This window comes from Pestalotiopsis fici (assembly GCF_000516985.1).
Source record: "Pestalotiopsis fici W106-1 unplaced genomic scaffold PFICI_Scf_3, whole genome shotgun sequence".
Lineage (NCBI taxonomy): Eukaryota > Fungi > Ascomycota > Sordariomycetes > Amphisphaeriales > Sporocadaceae > Pestalotiopsis > Pestalotiopsis fici.
The window spans coordinates 2,661,506-2,677,404 of NW_006917093.1; the positions used below are offsets into that span (position 1 = coordinate 2,661,506).

Below are 15,899 nucleotides of genomic sequence, written 5' to 3' on the forward strand. Positions count from 1 at the left end.
CTGGCAGTGGACTCATCTGTCTGGCGTTGCGCAGAGAAGAATTGTATACCAGTGTCATAGCATGACCGTCTTTCATTACACAATGGCATCAACAGCGGTCGAAAGCAAGATTCCCAACGAGGCTGGCAGCAGTTTCAATGTGGAAGATGCTGCAGCCGTAACTGGAGTTGACCCGGCCAAAATCTATGAGGAGTACCGCCACCTTCGACAACACTGCCCCGTCATTCACACCAAACAATATGGAGGCTACTGGCTCATGACTCGATATGAAGACATCAAGAGAGCTGCTCTAGACTCCAACACCTACATCTCCAGCGTCAAGGCCGTGGTACCGAGTGACCCTCGAGGCATCCGCAGGCCGCCCTTGAACTTTGACGCACCAGCCCATACTCCCTTTCGAACGGCCCTCGACAGGACGTTGAAACCTGCTCGACTGAGACGTCTGGCCGAGCCGTTGCGCAAACACGCAGAGGAGGAGCTGGCACCACTCCTGGAGAGGGGCCGGGGCGATGTCTGCGCTGAATTTGCAGCCAACTTTGTGGCTCGCCTGGAAGCAGAATGGCTGAACCTCGATCCTGATATCGCGCCCGTCCTGGCCAAGGCTGCGGCGGCCTGGCTGAATGCCTGGAGAATGCAGGACGGAGAGACAGTCACGGCCAACTCGACGAAAATGTACCAAATAGCCAGAGACTTATTGGCAGATCGACGGAAGAATCCGAGAGATCCTGAAGAGGATCCAGCATCATCCTTGTTGTTGGAGGTAGATGCTGAAGGGAACCCTCTCAACGAGGAGCATCTAGTGTAAGTTTTAATATGTCATGATGATCACACACAAAAAGTGTTTAACAATTCCCCAGAGGCTGTCTTCGCCAGTCTCTAGTGGTTGGTGTAGTCGCACCGCCAATTCTTATAGGCTCAATCTGCAAGCATCTATCGGAAGACAAGGAGCTGCAACAAAAGCTCCGTGCCGACGAATCGCTAATTCCTGCAGCCATGGAAGAGTTTTTGCGCCTCTATAGTCCATACAGAGGCTTTGCTCGAACAGTGTCGGAACCGGTGGGGTTGCACGGGGTCACCATTCGGCCCAACGAGCCAGTCACTATATGCTACTCGGCCGCCAACCGCGATCCCGAAGTGTTTGAGAACCCCGACGATTTTGTCTTGTATAGAGAGAATATTGCTGCGCATATGGGTTTTGGCCGGGGCCGACATAGATGTGCCGGTATGCCCTTGGCGAGACTGTGAGTATCCATGACCATGAAGGAAAGGTACCTTGAACTAACCTGTGTTATAAATCCAGGGCAATCACCACTGTGATGCAGGTCATTCTTCGTGCTACGAGAGACTTTGAGGTAGACGGGGAATTGCAATTCTCGAGGATGCCAGAGCTGGGAATCATCAGTTGCCCCATGAAATTTTGGTAGAAGTGAAGGATTTTACACATAGAATAAAGCGCTGAGTGATCAATGGCCTAGAATTTTAATGAAATTATTCGAAATTTCGTCACACGGAGTTCTATGTTTGAGATGAATATTTTGAAATGATTCAAGTACAAATTGGAATAGGTGGGTGGACAATGTGTGTGGGGAGAGAGTCTGCACCGCAAAAGACCTGTAACATGACGGCTGATCATGCACTAAAACCGCCAATGGCCAGAGAGACTAGGTCTAGCAAGGCGCCAAATCTCGGGGCATCACCCCGCCGTTGACTGGGGAGTCTGCTGCTACCGCGTGCTAGTAACGGCGGAATTTGGGGTACTGCTCACAGGCCCAAAGGGAATACTCCGGTTCAAAAGCGCTCCCCTCTTAAAGGGTATTTAATATAAAAATTAGAGAATGCATCCTCTGTAAAACATCATAATGCTGTGAAATCGCATAAAATGTATTAACGCTACCATTCTGAAGCACCGTATCGACCAAAGCCTACGGTAACTTCATCTTATAGTCTCGTCTAACAGGCGCTCATCAAAATGTTCTCCAACTGGTATGTGACTGCTTTGTTGGTTGTTGCTCAGGCAAGTATCATCCATTGCCAAAACAGCCAGGCTTCGGTCACCATCGCCAATGGCACTATAGTGGGCAGCCACGATAGTACGAACAAGATTGACAAGTTTTTGGGCATTCCGTACGCCGAGCCACCAGTAGGCAATCTGAGACTACGCCAGGCTGTGCCCCTTCAGCAGTCCTTTGGAACAATCCAAGCCACGGCATTTGGCGAATCATGTTATGGATCCAGAAACCCAACCAACTCGAGTGAAGACTGCTTGACCTTGAACATATGGCGCCCTTCCAGCATTTCCCAGAACGAGACTCTTCCGGTTCTCGTTTGGATATATGGTGGCGGTTTCACGAATGGCTACACGGTAGGCATTTCCATCAAGAGCTGTATCGAATCTCGTACTAACCAGCGAACGTCCCTATAAAGGCAGATCCAAGGTTTGAAGGAACAGATCTAGTGCGCATATCATCAGAGATACAAAAACCAGTAATTCTGCTATCTTTGGTAAGTATTCCACGAGATGAATAGAATAAAAATTCTCAAAAGAAATCAAACTCTTTTTCCAATACTTACTCGCTAAATGCAGAATTACCGCCTTGGTCCATTTGGGTTCCTCAATGGTCTGGAAATGTCCGACCTTGGCCTCCTCAACATTGGGTTGCTCGATCAAAGACTAGCACTGCATTGGATCCAGGAAAATATCGCTGCTTTTGGAGGTGACCCGACCAAAGTCACATTGGCGGGTGAATCGTAAGATTTCTCACCAACATTGGACTAAAACACATTGTCACTAACATGCATTTACAGTGCTGGTGCAGTATCCATCTATTCACACATGATGGCCTATGGCGGAAGAAATGATAGTCTATTCCGAGGTGGTATACTCGAAAGTGGAGGGGCGTTTCCCCTGACACTACCAAACACAACCGCCTTTCAGAGCACCTTTGACAGTCTGATCACGAATACTACTTGTGTGCAGTTTGCCGCGTCGTCTTCTGAAGAGAAGCTGGATTGCATCCGCCAACTCCCTGTCGAGGAATTCAGGAGCAAAGTAGGCTCGTCTACTGGCCAATCGATTGATGGAGACTTTACCAGAACCTCTTTGCGATTTGCTTTGCCCGACGGTAGTTATCTTGGGGTTCCGACCATAGTTGGAAGTAAGTTTTCAGATCAATTCTTCTTATTCTCGCAAGTGGCTGATTGACTGCACGCAGCAAACACGGACGAAGGGACAACATCTGCGCCAACGAATATCAACACCACAGATCAGCTTTTTGAGCCTCTAGGTGCGCCAATCTTGCATACGTTTGAATTATTTGGCTATGGACTGATGTAATGAAAATAGCTGATGGATATTTCCGACCTCAGCGGTTGCCCAACGACGTTGTGTCCACGCTCTTGTCCCTGTACCCAACAGACCCAGCATTGGGCTGCCCGTACAATACGGGAGACGTCCAACTTTCATCAGGCAAGCTCGACAAGATGGCTTGTTCCATCTTTGGAGACCTGGTGCAGATTGGACCTGCACGCTTCATTGCGCAAACGCTGGCGCAGCATGGACACCCTGTATATAGATACAGATTCAATCAACTACCCGCCAACGCCACGGATGTAGCCGAAGGAATAACGACTGGACTAGAGCAAAGCTACGTATTCTCCAACCTCTTGCCCGACAATGCCTGGGATCGTGCTCTGGCCTATCGAATGAGTGCGGCTTGGGCAAGCTTTGCACACGGCCTGGACCCAAATTGGTCAAATGGTTCGTGTATTACCGCGTCTCCCAGAACATCAAGTACTAGGCCGGCTAACAAGTCAAAAGATGGTAGCTTTCCGGCTTGGCCGCAATACGCGAGCCAGAACCAGAGCATGGTCTTCAACGGCTATGGGTCCTCGATTGAGGAAGATACGTATCGTGGTAGTCAGATAGAATACATAATCAGCACGGTCCTGCCTGATGGAGCCGCATGATTACCACACTAGATCAATAGACGTCACGAGCATCAATGGCTGAATTCCAATTAATTATAACATACTTGCTTGATACCTTGAGCTAGTTCTGAGCTGCAGAGACCCCTGTAAATCGTTTCGGGTAGACTTTAGATGGCGTCGGGCTAATAGTATAGCAACATGAACGAGATCGACGCGGGCGGAGTATAGAATCGGGCCAACACCTCCGATGCAACCGTCGTAGTTCAGGGGTACGATCTTGGCAATATCTCAAATCGGAACCTCGATTCCGCATCACCATACCCCGAGCGGTAGAGAAACAGTCTCCGGTGGGATACCGATGTTCAGTACCGTTCATTCGGCAATTCCGGTTCCTGGCGGCAATGAGAATCATGACTGGGGGCCCCCCGCATTCTCGCCGGCCACGACTCAGTTCCCCATGGGGATGGTCAATAGTCCCGTGGTTAAGCTTAACCAAATAAGCACACGAAAACAACAGGTTAAATCTTTAGCCGTCCAGGGGCATGGTAATACTTGGAGACTGTATGTCGTAATTCATCATTGACATCAGTATCGGGGACTGGTTACTTGCTTGTAGCTATAAATCCAACACGAATTTAGGTGCAAATATCGCCACATTATCGAGTCAGATCATCAATACTTTGTCTTGAGCATTCTTCATCTCGCACTGGACAAGATGCTTTATCTGCCAATAATAGCCTTAGTTGGGGCAGCATTTGCCCAAGATCACGGCTCAACTGTAGGTTTTGGCCAAGATGACCTATTCCGGTCGTGAGAGTATGAGTGCTGATAACAGACAACTGACAGTATGGAGGTACTGGCCCTTATAAATCGGTAAGGCGACACAACACTTTGTTACACCCAACTCAGCTGACCTGGCACTGCTCAGTATTACTTTGAGGTTGAATCTCTGGTAAACCATACTTTCTACCAACCTCTTCAATCTGGGTTTGAGAGCTCGTCTTCACCCTCCTTGAAGCTTCCTGTTGTGGTTTGGGGTAATGGTGGTTGCGCTCCATGGTGAGTAGATCATTTTGTTGGACGATGCGCAAACTTGGCTAACATGTGCTCTAGTATGTGAATAATGATCCAAGAGATCTCAGACGATCTGTTCACAAGCTTCTTTGCCTGGGGCTGACGTTCTCCAGTCGGTTTAAAGTTTAGAGGTTTCCTCGGCGAGGTTGCGTCGTGGGGCGTCCTGGCCATTGCTACGGGCCCTGCCTTTGTTGACCCAGAAGGCTATGTCGACCCAAACGAAAATGCTACGTCCTCGGGCGACACTTTGGTTGGAGAGAACCCTGCGGCCCTGACGGCCGCCATCGATTGGGTGTATGCCAACGCTGGGAAGGGTGACTGGCAGCACATTGACTCGACTCGCATCGGCGTTTGGGGTCAAAGCTGTGGTGGTCTCGAGGCCTATGCTGCTGGAGCTCAAGATGATAGAGTTTCCCACCTGGGTATCTTTAACAGTGGCCAGCTGTCCGCGAATGCGAGCGAGGAGGTTGCCTCCAACATCACCAAGCCGGTATTCTACGTCTTGGGAGGACCCACGGACGTTGCCTACGAAAATGCAAGTGTCGCCAGTACTACCCTGCACAATGTTCATGCTGGCTAACAATTCCTCGTAGGGTGAACGAGACTATGCGGATCTTCCTGCCGAGACACCAAAGTGGAAGGGCAATCACGCGTTGGGACATAGTGCAGCCTTTGATTACCCCAATGCTGGAATCGCTGGTGTTGCTGGAAGCCATCTAGCTCAGTGGGTTCTGCGGGGGAACGAGACTGCCAAAGAATGGTTTACTGGACCGGGCGCCAATGAGACGGGATTCCAGGATGTGGTGTACGAAAACCTTGACGCTATCAAGGTGACACCAATCTGAGGAGGCATATTGTAATGAGATATCAGTGATAGGGAACACACAAAAGTAGTGAGAATGAGACAAATTCGAAAAAATAAGGATAAGCAATGGCAAGATGACCTTTGTTGTATGGCAAGATGACCTTTGTTGTTTGTGAGGGTTGATGACCGGAGGCACTGCTATAGTACCTAATTTGTACTGGACAGGCTGGACGCGCTAGGGCTCATTCAGCCTACCGGATACCTCCTCGGTGCTGTCGGTAGCGCCTGTACCGCGGCAGGTGGGCCCCATTTGTGTTTGCTTGCTTGTTCACAATCATTTCTCAGTTTCCGGCCTCATGCAGTTATTTTCATGAGTTCCAACTGGCAGGCACCAACAGAAATCATCACGTCATGATAAGGATAGAAACCTATCAATAAGTAAAACCCCTCGTCAAACTTCAACCGGATCAAGATCAGCATCATTCGAGGGCGAGCCAGGCCCAAGCACGACCCCCCACGTCCACGTGCGACGGGCTTCTGGCCGACTTCTACCATCAGACTTCATCCAGAATCTAAACCAGTCGGGTCAGGATCGTCAGATCTCCTACAGGCTTGGTAGGAGTTCACGATCCCGTTTCTTGAAGAAGAAGCATGATTGATGACGCGCGCCTATGGAGCAGCCCAAATCCGTCAATGATGGTCTTCTCAACCGGCTCCTGACACTTTGTGTGGTCAAGCTGATTCGCAAGAGAATCATACAGCGAAAAGTCAAACACCCAGGTGTCATGTTTATATCAAAGTATTGCATCAAATCATCGGCCTTTACTCGACTGGCAGAAGCAAACACAATGCAATTCGTTTCGGAAAACACTACCATCCCCGTTCCAAAGATTATTTGCGCCTTTGAGCATGCTGGACGAACATACATTGTGATGGAGAGAATTGATGGGCAGATGCTGGCGCAGGGGTGGTTCAAGCGGTCTGAGACTTCAAAAGCGCGTATACTCGAGCAATTAAGATTGATGATGTTGCAACTCCGCAGTATCGCACCGCCGCAGGATACTGGAATGGCAAATGTCAACGGAGGCCCGGTGTATGACCAGCGATTTCCCACCCATTCATACTGGGGGCCATTCAAGACACTCCAGGACTTTCACAGAGAGCTGCGCAGTGGTATAGAAGTCGATCATATCGATGATTCTTCCTTGGCCGCTCAACTCCGTCCGCTCATCGAGTTTCATAATCAGCCCTGGTCAGCGCCGGTGTTCACCCACGGCGACCTGAGCAGTCTGAATATTCTTGCGCGCGGCGATGATGTTGTAGGAATCATTGACTGGGAGACGGCCGGTTGGATGCCGCCTTACTGGGAATACACTTCGGCGTGGCATGTCAATCCTCAGAACATGTTTTGGCAGGAAGAAGTAGGCAAATTCCTCACACCATTGCCTCACGAATTGGAAATGGAAAAGATTAGGCGGAGGTATTTTGGTGACTATTAGTCGTGTCCTCTGGGTTGATGAACCCCTAGTCCTCACGGCACTGTCTCTGCCTTTGCATCAACCAGATCATATGTGGCGACTTTTAGTCTGTCGAAACTGTCCGGCTCTGCTTTTCCATCGAATCTGTGCTCTGCAGCCTTCTGCTGTACGTACCATAGCAGCGTGTCACGTACTGTCTCCCAGTCCGTGACGGCAGTGCCCAGTGCCCTGTTGTCCACGGCCAGGGATTCCACGGCTTCTTGGACCCAGCTAACACAATTCCATCCCGTTTGATCTTCTCGAATTGGTATCGATCGCAGAATTGATTCAAGCCACTCGCGGTTCTTAACCTTGCCAACAAGGATGCGCACCAGAATCATGGAAGTTGCCAGCATCCTGATGTTACGCTCCTCGAAAATGAATTGAGAGTGGCAATGCATCATCTTTTCCTTCGCGTGGTAGAGCTTGCCGACCGAACTGTCGTTCTCGAACTTTGGGCCGACTAGAATGCCCCAATGATACCTTTAGTTTTCCTTGATCAGCAACAGTGTTTCACGGTGTGCACACTTTGAGCCACTGACTTGTCTTCGCCACCAGGCATGATAGATCTGCCGCCCCTGGCATACAGTGCAATGTACAGACGGTCCTTGTTTGACGGCATACCGTACGATGAGAGTAATGCAAGGACAGTTAGGATGAGTAAACTCAATTGATGTTTGTGCAAAGTATCGTTTAATCAAGCACGTACAAAGTCTTGCCACAATGAAATTGTCCACCTACCTTTATACCGATTCTAAATACACCAGAAGACTGTGAATGGGCTCTGACTTGTGTGTACGGTTGTATAATGACACACTACAGCTTGAATCACTCTAATATTCACTCTTGTATCTATCGTAGGGAGGGAGCTTGGCGAATAGACAGACGGAATACAGGCAGTAACGGAGAGGTGTCTGCGGAGTCACTGGCTGTGATTCTAATGCAACATGAGTACAATATGTCCTGCCATTCCTCTGCAATTCTATGCATACATCATGAGCTCCAATATTTTGGTCTCGCTCGACGCGAGGAAGAATACTATCCCCCGCTCTCTCCATTGAGAATATGTTATATCGACGTAGTTACTAAGGAAGAATATTGGCCCGAGGGTAATAAACATTTGTTACAGCTCGTGCCTCCCCGCCTAGAGCAAAGGTTTGTGAATTTAAGCTGCTTAAGGCCAGATTGGTAAGTTAATTTGCGATTTCGGGAGTATTATGTCTTTAGCCGACCTTGCTATAATAAAGTCCTTGTCGTATGCCCTTATTATATGCTATAAAATTAGTTTTTATCTTTTTTTCCCCTTTTATCCCTTCCTCTTTCTTTTTGTTGATATCTTTCCTTAATTTTCTTTATATATATATTGCTTAGCAACCGGCTTTTTTCATATATATATATATATGTTGTTCTAGGCAGCCGGTCCTTTAGCTTGCATCCGCCTATTTAAAGTAAGAAAGACTTCTTATTCTTATAATTCAAATCTTATTATAAAGCTCTGCTAAGAAACAGAGTGGCCTCAGTTAATGTGAGCTGGAAGAAGCATTATTCAACGCAGGGTCGCGCGGCATGGTCTTTAGTACCCGTTTGCGAGCACGCTAGAACTTGTACTAAAGCAGAAGTAGTGCTAGTAACATAATTATTTAGATACGCAGTGTCACAGTCACACCAACGCACAAACGTTCTTCAAGTCAACTTCTTTCTATTAACTGTCTTACGTCAAATATGCGCATATTCTCACTCAGCTATAGCATGTGAAACCACTTGAGTGTATCGCCGACAAGATCCCAAATGATGTTTTCTGATTTGAATGAATTCTGTTTACAGACTCGTGCGGTGCTACAGGTCGAACCAGCCAAGCGACCTCACTCTATGTTCCTAGTAGTTGGAAGCCTATCTGCATCAAGCCTCAGAATGTAGACGAGATCAGACGAGCAACCTACTGCAATGCGATTCCCATGGACTGCTGACACTCTTGGACGAAAATCAGGGGGAAGCCAAATAAGTCGGCAGCCGTTGAAACAAAGCCAGTTGGAATCTTCATTGTAGGAAAAACCCACCTCAAGATGATCAAGACCGTTCAGCACCAAATGCCTAAATTCCAATGCGCTTTTGTTGATCAACACTTGGGGTTTGTCATCACTTGCTGGATCCCAGAAGCGTACTGTGCGATCACCCGACCACGATACTACTCGCTGATCTTCTGGACTGAAGGCCACCAGTTCAATCGAGGCTGCATCCTGCCTAAGCGTTTGCAGATTCGTACCATTCGAAGTATCCCAGAGCCGGACTGTGCCGTCCTTTGATCCAGATGCTAGCTGCCGTCCGTCTGAATTGAAAGCGACTGAATAGACCTTGTCGGTATGCCCTTTGAGCCTTTGCAATGACTTTCTCGTTGATGTGTCCCAAAGCCGTACTGTCCTGTCCTCTGACGCTGATGCCAGCTGTCGATCATCTGGACTAAAAGCAAGTGACCTTATTGGAAGGGAATGGCCCTCGTCACCCCATATAGCCTGCCCGGTTTTGAGGTTCCAGAGACAAATGGATTTGAGCCAGGTAGTCAGGTCCTTGTATGACGCTGATACTAGCCGTTCTCCGTCTGTACTAAAGCCTAGAAAGTCTACTTGGCCTTCGTGACCCCTGAGTGTCATCAGAACTTTGCCTGTCGCTGTATGCCACAGGTATATCATATGGTCCTCTGACCCTGTTGCCAGATGTTGAGCATCAGGACTAAACGCCAACGACGTAACCCAGCTTTTGTGACCTTCAAGCTTATATAAAGTGTCACCTTTTTTCGCATCGCAAAGCAATACATCTCCATCGCGTAATGATGACGCTAGATACTGGCCGTTTGAACTGAAGGATATTGGGCCAGTTACGAGGTCTTCGCTTACGCGCGTTCGTAAAACCTCGCCTGATGCGATATCCCAGAATTGAGGCGGGCTCATGTCCTTCCTCCAGCGTCGATCATTGCAAGCCACGGCCAGCTGCTGTCCATCCGCAGAGAAGCTGATAGTCCCATCCACACTTTCGTGAGTCTGAAACCTTTGCAATAGTTCATCCGTTGCAACATTCCAAAGTTCCACTTCGTCATCTTTGACGCTGAACGCAAGCCTCTGACCGTCCGGGCTAAAGACAATTGAACCTCCACTCCAGCCAGTTCTGCGATCGAACTTCCGTTCAATTTCCCATGTTTCAGTGTCCCAAAGTAGCACTTCATATTCTGATCCTGACGCTAGTTGTTTACCATCGGCGCGAAAAACGATGGCTTTGACAGGGTCTATATGACCTGTGAGCGTTAGTAAATGTGCGCCTTCAGTGGCATCCCAAAGTCGTAGTGTTTCATCCCTTGACCCTGACGCTAGATATTGGCTATTCGGACTGAACGCTATTGAGACAATGTTTTCTGTATGACCCACAAGCGTTCGCAAAACCTCGCCTGTTTTAATATTCCAAAGACGAATGCGGTCTTGTGAGCCCAACGCCAAATGTCGAGAATCGGGACTTAATGCTAACAAGTCGAGATGTCTTGATCTTCCGCGGATGCGTACACTTTGATTGCTTTCAGTGTTCCAAAGTTTTATCGAATGACCATCTGAACCCGACGCTAAAGTAAGACCGTCGGAACTAAACGCAATCGATCTAATGGGTGTGCTGTGGCCATTGAGTACCTTAAGAAGCTCACCTGTCGTGGCATTCCAAAGTCGTACTGAACCATCTTCTGATCCTGATGCCATCAGTTGACCATCTGAACTGAAAATGATTGAGCAGGCTGCATCCGTGCGTTTTCCGTGTATTTGCAAATTTTCGTTCTTCGCAACGTCCCAAAGCTCTATCGTAGCAAAAGATGAGACCAACGCCAACTGCCTACCATCAGGGCTAAAGACGAAATGGCTAGAGTATCGCTGGTTCGAAATGAGTGTTTGTTGGAGTTCCAAGGTTGATGAATCCCGCAATTCGACAATATTATCCCCAGATAGTAATGCAAGCTGCCGGCCATCCGGGCTGAAAGATATGTCAGGCATTTGGCGGTTACTTTTGATAGTCTGTATACACTCGCCGGTTGCAGTATCCCAAAGTCGCGTCATCCGATCAACCTTCGAACATGACGCCAATTGTCGACCATCTGGGCTGAATGTGATACGATTGCTCCCTCCATTCTGAACTTCAAGCCATGAGAGCTTCCGTGTTGACATGTTCCAAAGCCCGATCGCACCGTCGTCGTCAGACGATGCAAGATACTCGCCGCTAGGACTGGTTACTATTGACTTGACCTTTCTACTGTGGCTATAAAGCACACCAGAGGGCTCTTCCGCGTCGATCTCCCACAGTCGAACGGTTCGATCTAGTGACCCTATCACCAATTTCCTACCATCCCGACTCAACGCCACTCCTTCAATCCCCCCTCGGCCACCGAGTGTCCGTATATTTCTGCCGGTCACGGTGTCCCAGAGATTCCTCTCATCATTTGGTCCCGATATTGACAATAGCCACTTTCCATTAGGGTTGAAAGCAATCAAAAGGATGAAATCAGTGTGTCTTTGAAGCGTCCAGAGGTTGTCACCAGTTAAGGCGTCCCAGAGTTTTATTGTGTCACCAAACGATGCTGTTGCTATTTGTCGACCATCTGGGCTAAAAAGCACCGATTGGACGGCCATTTCATGTCTTTCGAGTGTCTTCAAATGCTTTCCTGTTACAGTGTCCCAAAGCCGTACTGTCCTGTCCGCCGAAGCTGATGCTAACTGTCGGCCGTCTGGACTGAAGGCTATTGAGTTGACTGAGCGGCCAGAAAGAATATGCTGTATTGGATTCCAGTTTCCATGAATCCTCACATAGGCCCAATTGGGTGTTTGACCCGCATAGGCTTGTCGAATAACGCTTTCTTGGGGTGCAAAGGTCAATCCAAAGTTGTATACCTGCAAAGGGTCTTGCTCAATGGCTAGATAAGATTGCATAAGGAATCGAGCGGCATCGTGGGTGATTGAGTAAAGCTTGTCGCCAGTACATCGCTATCATACCATCAGCAGTCATTATCAATGCAATCATCACGAAAGTCTCTGACCTTTGCTACCGCTTCTAGACGCCCGAGTGTTACAGGTCCAGCTTTGAGCTGCCTAAGTAAACAGAGCAATACTATCCATTTTAAAAAGTATTGGAGCATGAAATCATAGACTTTACTCTCATGGCGATGGAAATTCTCTTCTTCGCCAATGCTGCATGAATCCTGGTACTCGGCGAGGTGGTCAACCCAAAAGCAAGATATGTAGCCAAGACTTCTCAAACGTTGGCGATTGTTGCTAGCTGGCTGGCAAGCATTATCATGTGCGTATGTGTCTTTCATCAACTCTTCCGACAGAATTGTCAACGATCGATCAACAACTGTGCAATGCTCCTCGTTCATCCGAGGACTAAAGATTTTTGTGCCTTCTTCACGAACAAGGTAGTCCTTGACAGACTGATGAATCAGGTAGATTACACCGCCTCGAACAGTAATGAAGGAGCCGCATAACTTTATCAAGTCTAAGAGATCACCATTGTCAAATAGATCCTCGAAGGGTTCGTCGGAGTTTGCCGATACTTCTTGGGCAAGAAGAGGAAGAAGTTCTTCGGTCAAAAGGGGGCGCTTGGCGATTGTGACGAATTTGATGATTGACATCGTTAATTCATGGTCCTTTCCATTACGAAGCTGTTCCAGCATGCGGGTGTACAAAGACGACAATCCGGCTGGCAGTTCTGCAAGCTCTGCAGGTATGTTCCTTTTCGCGGTGTCGCTGAGATGTTTGCAGGCCAAAGCTACCCACAAAAACGTTGAGTTGGCATTATCTGTCAAGTGACTCTGGACAAGGTCACGAAGTTTATTGCTGTAATTGTTTCTCTTCGCCAGCCAGTCCACTTTTCGGTCGATGAAATATCTGACGGCCGCAGCAATGTGTGCAGCGTTGAGTTCCAAACTAAGCACATCGTGCTGGCGCACCTTGAATCCCCTCTCGATATCTAGATGATTGCGACTTGAAACGAGCCATTTTGCCTTGGATTGTGGAGAGGTTGCATTTTCTCCAATGAATTTGAGCAGATCACCGCGTCCTTGGTCACATTCATCCAAGGCATCAATGAGGATGTACACCGTAGAAAATGCCGGGTCTTGAAGCAATTCCGTCATGATGCGGCGAAGGGAGGCAAAAGCGTCAGGGCCGTCGAGAAAATCTTTTTGCTGTTTGTAATCTTCATGGAGGTAACGGCCAAGCATGGGATTCTCGCGAACCAGGAGCCAGAGAAGACCGCAGAGAACCGCATGAGCATTATTGAGTCTAGGATCGGTGTTCTGGCAGAAGAAGAAGGCAAGAATATGGTGTTCGCTGCTAGACTTTCGCAATTCTTGTACAAGCGACATCATTAACATTGTCTTGCCCTTTCCTGGATCGCCACTCAGCCACAGCAATCGATGTTGTGGGTCGTTCATCCATTGTTCGAGGCAGGGATCACTTTTGATCCATTCATTACATTCAGCGACAAGATCGTCTTTTGTTATTTCGATGCGCCGCATTGTATCAATTGGATTCGTATGTCCAATGACTTTCAGACACTGATCGGTTAGTTCCTGTTCTGCTTCTGGAATGTTTGGTTTCGGCGTTGGGAGCTTGTATTGATCATTGACGATTTCTTGTAGAATATTTCGAACTTTGGTATAGTCCTGATCTCTTGACCTGAATTTTACAAGTGCGGAATGATCTCGATCGAGGCCCAAAACGTGGTGGGCTTCGTTTTCCCACGGGCGACAGTGTGTCGCGGATGCACTGCCAACAAAAACGACATGTTCGCCGTTCATTTGCCATTTGCCATCCGCACCTCTTACGGCTGTGGGCGAGGTCTTGGTTTCATAGAAGCAGAAAATCCGTGCTGCGCGTGATACAAAAGCTCCCGGAAATTCCCTGCTCTGAGATCGTAGAAGTTCCGACTCTGGCTGTAAATTATGCAAGAATGCTTCATTCGCCTGGCCTGCAGCCATGGGAATCAAGGAAGAAATGTGCATGCCTTGATTTGGGACGCCAAAGAAAAGTGCTCCTCGTGTACGTGTGGATAATTTGCTTTTTGCCTTGACACTTTGAATCAATGCCTACGATAATTAGCATGTCTTCTTCTTTTGCTAGCGGTCTGCACACCTGCTTGAGGACCAATCCCCCTAGACTATGTGCCATGAAGATGATAGGCATCTCGTGTAACGGACCGGCAAGAGACTTGGTGCCTTCAACATGATTCCTCAGTGAACTAGCAAGGCTCTCGATGGTCTGGAACGAAGTGCTACCGTGAATCTGTGAGTCGTAACCATATATGAAAATCCGAGCGTTCTTGACGTCTTGTGGGAGGGAGTCACGAAGCCACATGTGCGTGCCATCTCGCTCCTTGAAAGACCCAAAAGCATGCCCACCCAATCCACAAATAGCAATAATGCTGTCAGGCTATTAGTTTACTTTCACGAATTTGGGAACACGTAGCTCACTCGAAACGATGTTGGGTTGGTTCTGGACTGTAAAGAACGCTGAGGCCACGAAAATGAGTGTCAAAAGTGACATTTTGTTCATTAAATGTCGTTTGGTCAGAGCTTAGGAGCCCCGAAGGAGTTGTACCGAAGGTCACAGTGGCAATATTCAAATTCTCATCGGCTTGACGGGCGAAAGACTCGATAGAAGGATGGTAATCGTCTCCAAGGCATTTTTGCAGCACAGTGGGTAGGTCGGCGCGTGAGAAGGATCCTCGGACTCGAAAAACGATGGACTTGCTGCCTATTTGCATCGAAATCATTGGTTTAGTGCCTGTTATGCGCTGAAACTAGCACCATGGGAGTTTGAACGTACGTGATGCTGTCTGAACTGATGACGAGGCATGGTCATTTGATTTGCCTTTCACCGGTTCCTGCTCCAGGGCCTTTTCTTGCGATGTTTGCGTCCTCAATGACGCGACAATCCATAATAGCAAGAGTCCGCACAAGACTGTCAACGCTAACTCCAAGAGAGTCATGCCGACGAATCCCAAAGTACAAGATCAGTCAACTAAGATAGTACCATTGAATGCGAGGATTGATCAAGAAGATGGAACGAGGTAAAGAAAGCAAAGTCCTAGAGGACCTTTGCTGAAAATCCTCGTAAGGCTGCGAATGCGTATTTACCCCGCGGCTTATTCGTGCCAACGCTTCCGCTTCAGCCCGGGGGCTTATCACCTCTGATGCATGGTGGCATGCGCGCCTGCGTCCAATAGGATGCGTATACACGATTGTGGTGTTGAGAGAGTCGCACAAATTGGGCGCCGATTGCTGAGACATCGATTCAGCATGCATAGGTAACTACCTACCTAGTAGGCATGCACCAGTCTGTTTTAGCCAATCAAAAAGTAAGAACATCTACCCGTCAAAAGTGTGCCATACAAGTCGGGCGACAGTTGTAGACATTAAGACTGAACAGGCCAAATTGCGCTTGCACACAGAATTATATAGGCGACGGCTTAACAGTAATTAGGTACATTTGAACTTGCTAAGTACCCCATCACGTTTGTCCCACCCCAATCGCCGGCTCACTACTCGGCCC

General features: G+C 48.3%; 6 protein-coding genes across 6 annotated transcripts; 4 read left to right on the forward strand and 2 right to left on the reverse strand.

Moving 5' to 3' along the window:
• Positions 1–82: 82 nt before the first annotated feature.
• On the forward strand, positions 83–1,424 carry PFICI_04951 (uncharacterized protein; the record flags this gene model as incomplete). Its single annotated transcript, XM_007833532.1, has 3 exons — positions 83–801; positions 858–1,241; positions 1,301–1,424. 3 exons carry the CDS (start codon positions 83–85, stop codon positions 1,422–1,424), a joined length of 1,227 nt encoding a protein of 408 aa, XP_007831723.1.
• Positions 1,425–1,969: 545 nt separating this feature from the next.
• On the forward strand, positions 1,970–3,966 carry PFICI_04952 (uncharacterized protein; the record flags this gene model as incomplete). Its single annotated transcript, XM_007833533.1, has 7 exons — positions 1,970–2,362; positions 2,425–2,502; positions 2,585–2,748; positions 2,806–3,155; positions 3,213–3,284; positions 3,344–3,757; positions 3,818–3,966. 7 exons carry the CDS (start codon positions 1,970–1,972, stop codon positions 3,964–3,966), a joined length of 1,620 nt encoding a protein of 539 aa, XP_007831724.1.
• Positions 3,967–4,642: 676 nt separating this feature from the next.
• PFICI_04953 (uncharacterized protein) lies at positions 4,643–5,846 on the forward strand (the record flags this gene model as incomplete). Its single annotated transcript, XM_007833534.1, has 5 exons — positions 4,643–4,705; positions 4,774–4,800; positions 4,856–4,964; positions 5,115–5,542; positions 5,595–5,846. The coding sequence occupies 5 exons, from the start codon at positions 4,643–4,645 to the stop codon at positions 5,844–5,846; spliced, it is 879 nt and encodes a 292-aa protein (XP_007831725.1).
• Positions 5,847–6,477: 631 nt separating this feature from the next.
• Positions 6,478–7,305, forward strand: PFICI_04954 (uncharacterized protein; the record flags this gene model as incomplete). The annotated part of the gene is made up of 1 exon (XM_007833535.1): positions 6,478–7,305. The coding sequence occupies one exon, from the start codon at positions 6,478–6,480 to the stop codon at positions 7,303–7,305; it is 828 nt and encodes a 275-aa protein (XP_007831726.1).
• Positions 7,306–7,337: 32 nt separating this feature from the next.
• PFICI_04955 (uncharacterized protein) lies at positions 7,338–7,679 on the reverse strand (the record flags this gene model as incomplete). The annotated part of the gene is made up of 1 exon (XM_007833536.1): positions 7,338–7,679. One exon carries the CDS (start codon positions 7,677–7,679, stop codon positions 7,338–7,340), a length of 342 nt encoding a protein of 113 aa, XP_007831727.1.
• A 1,506-nt stretch (positions 7,680–9,185) lies between these two features.
• PFICI_04956 (uncharacterized protein) lies at positions 9,186–15,120 on the reverse strand (the record flags this gene model as incomplete). Its single annotated transcript, XM_007833537.1, has 5 exons — positions 9,186–10,609; positions 11,006–12,329; positions 12,383–14,434; positions 14,481–14,769; positions 14,819–15,120. The coding sequence occupies 5 exons, from the start codon at positions 15,118–15,120 to the stop codon at positions 9,186–9,188; spliced, it is 5,391 nt and encodes a 1,796-aa protein (XP_007831728.1).
• Positions 15,121–15,899: the final 779 nt, after the last annotated feature.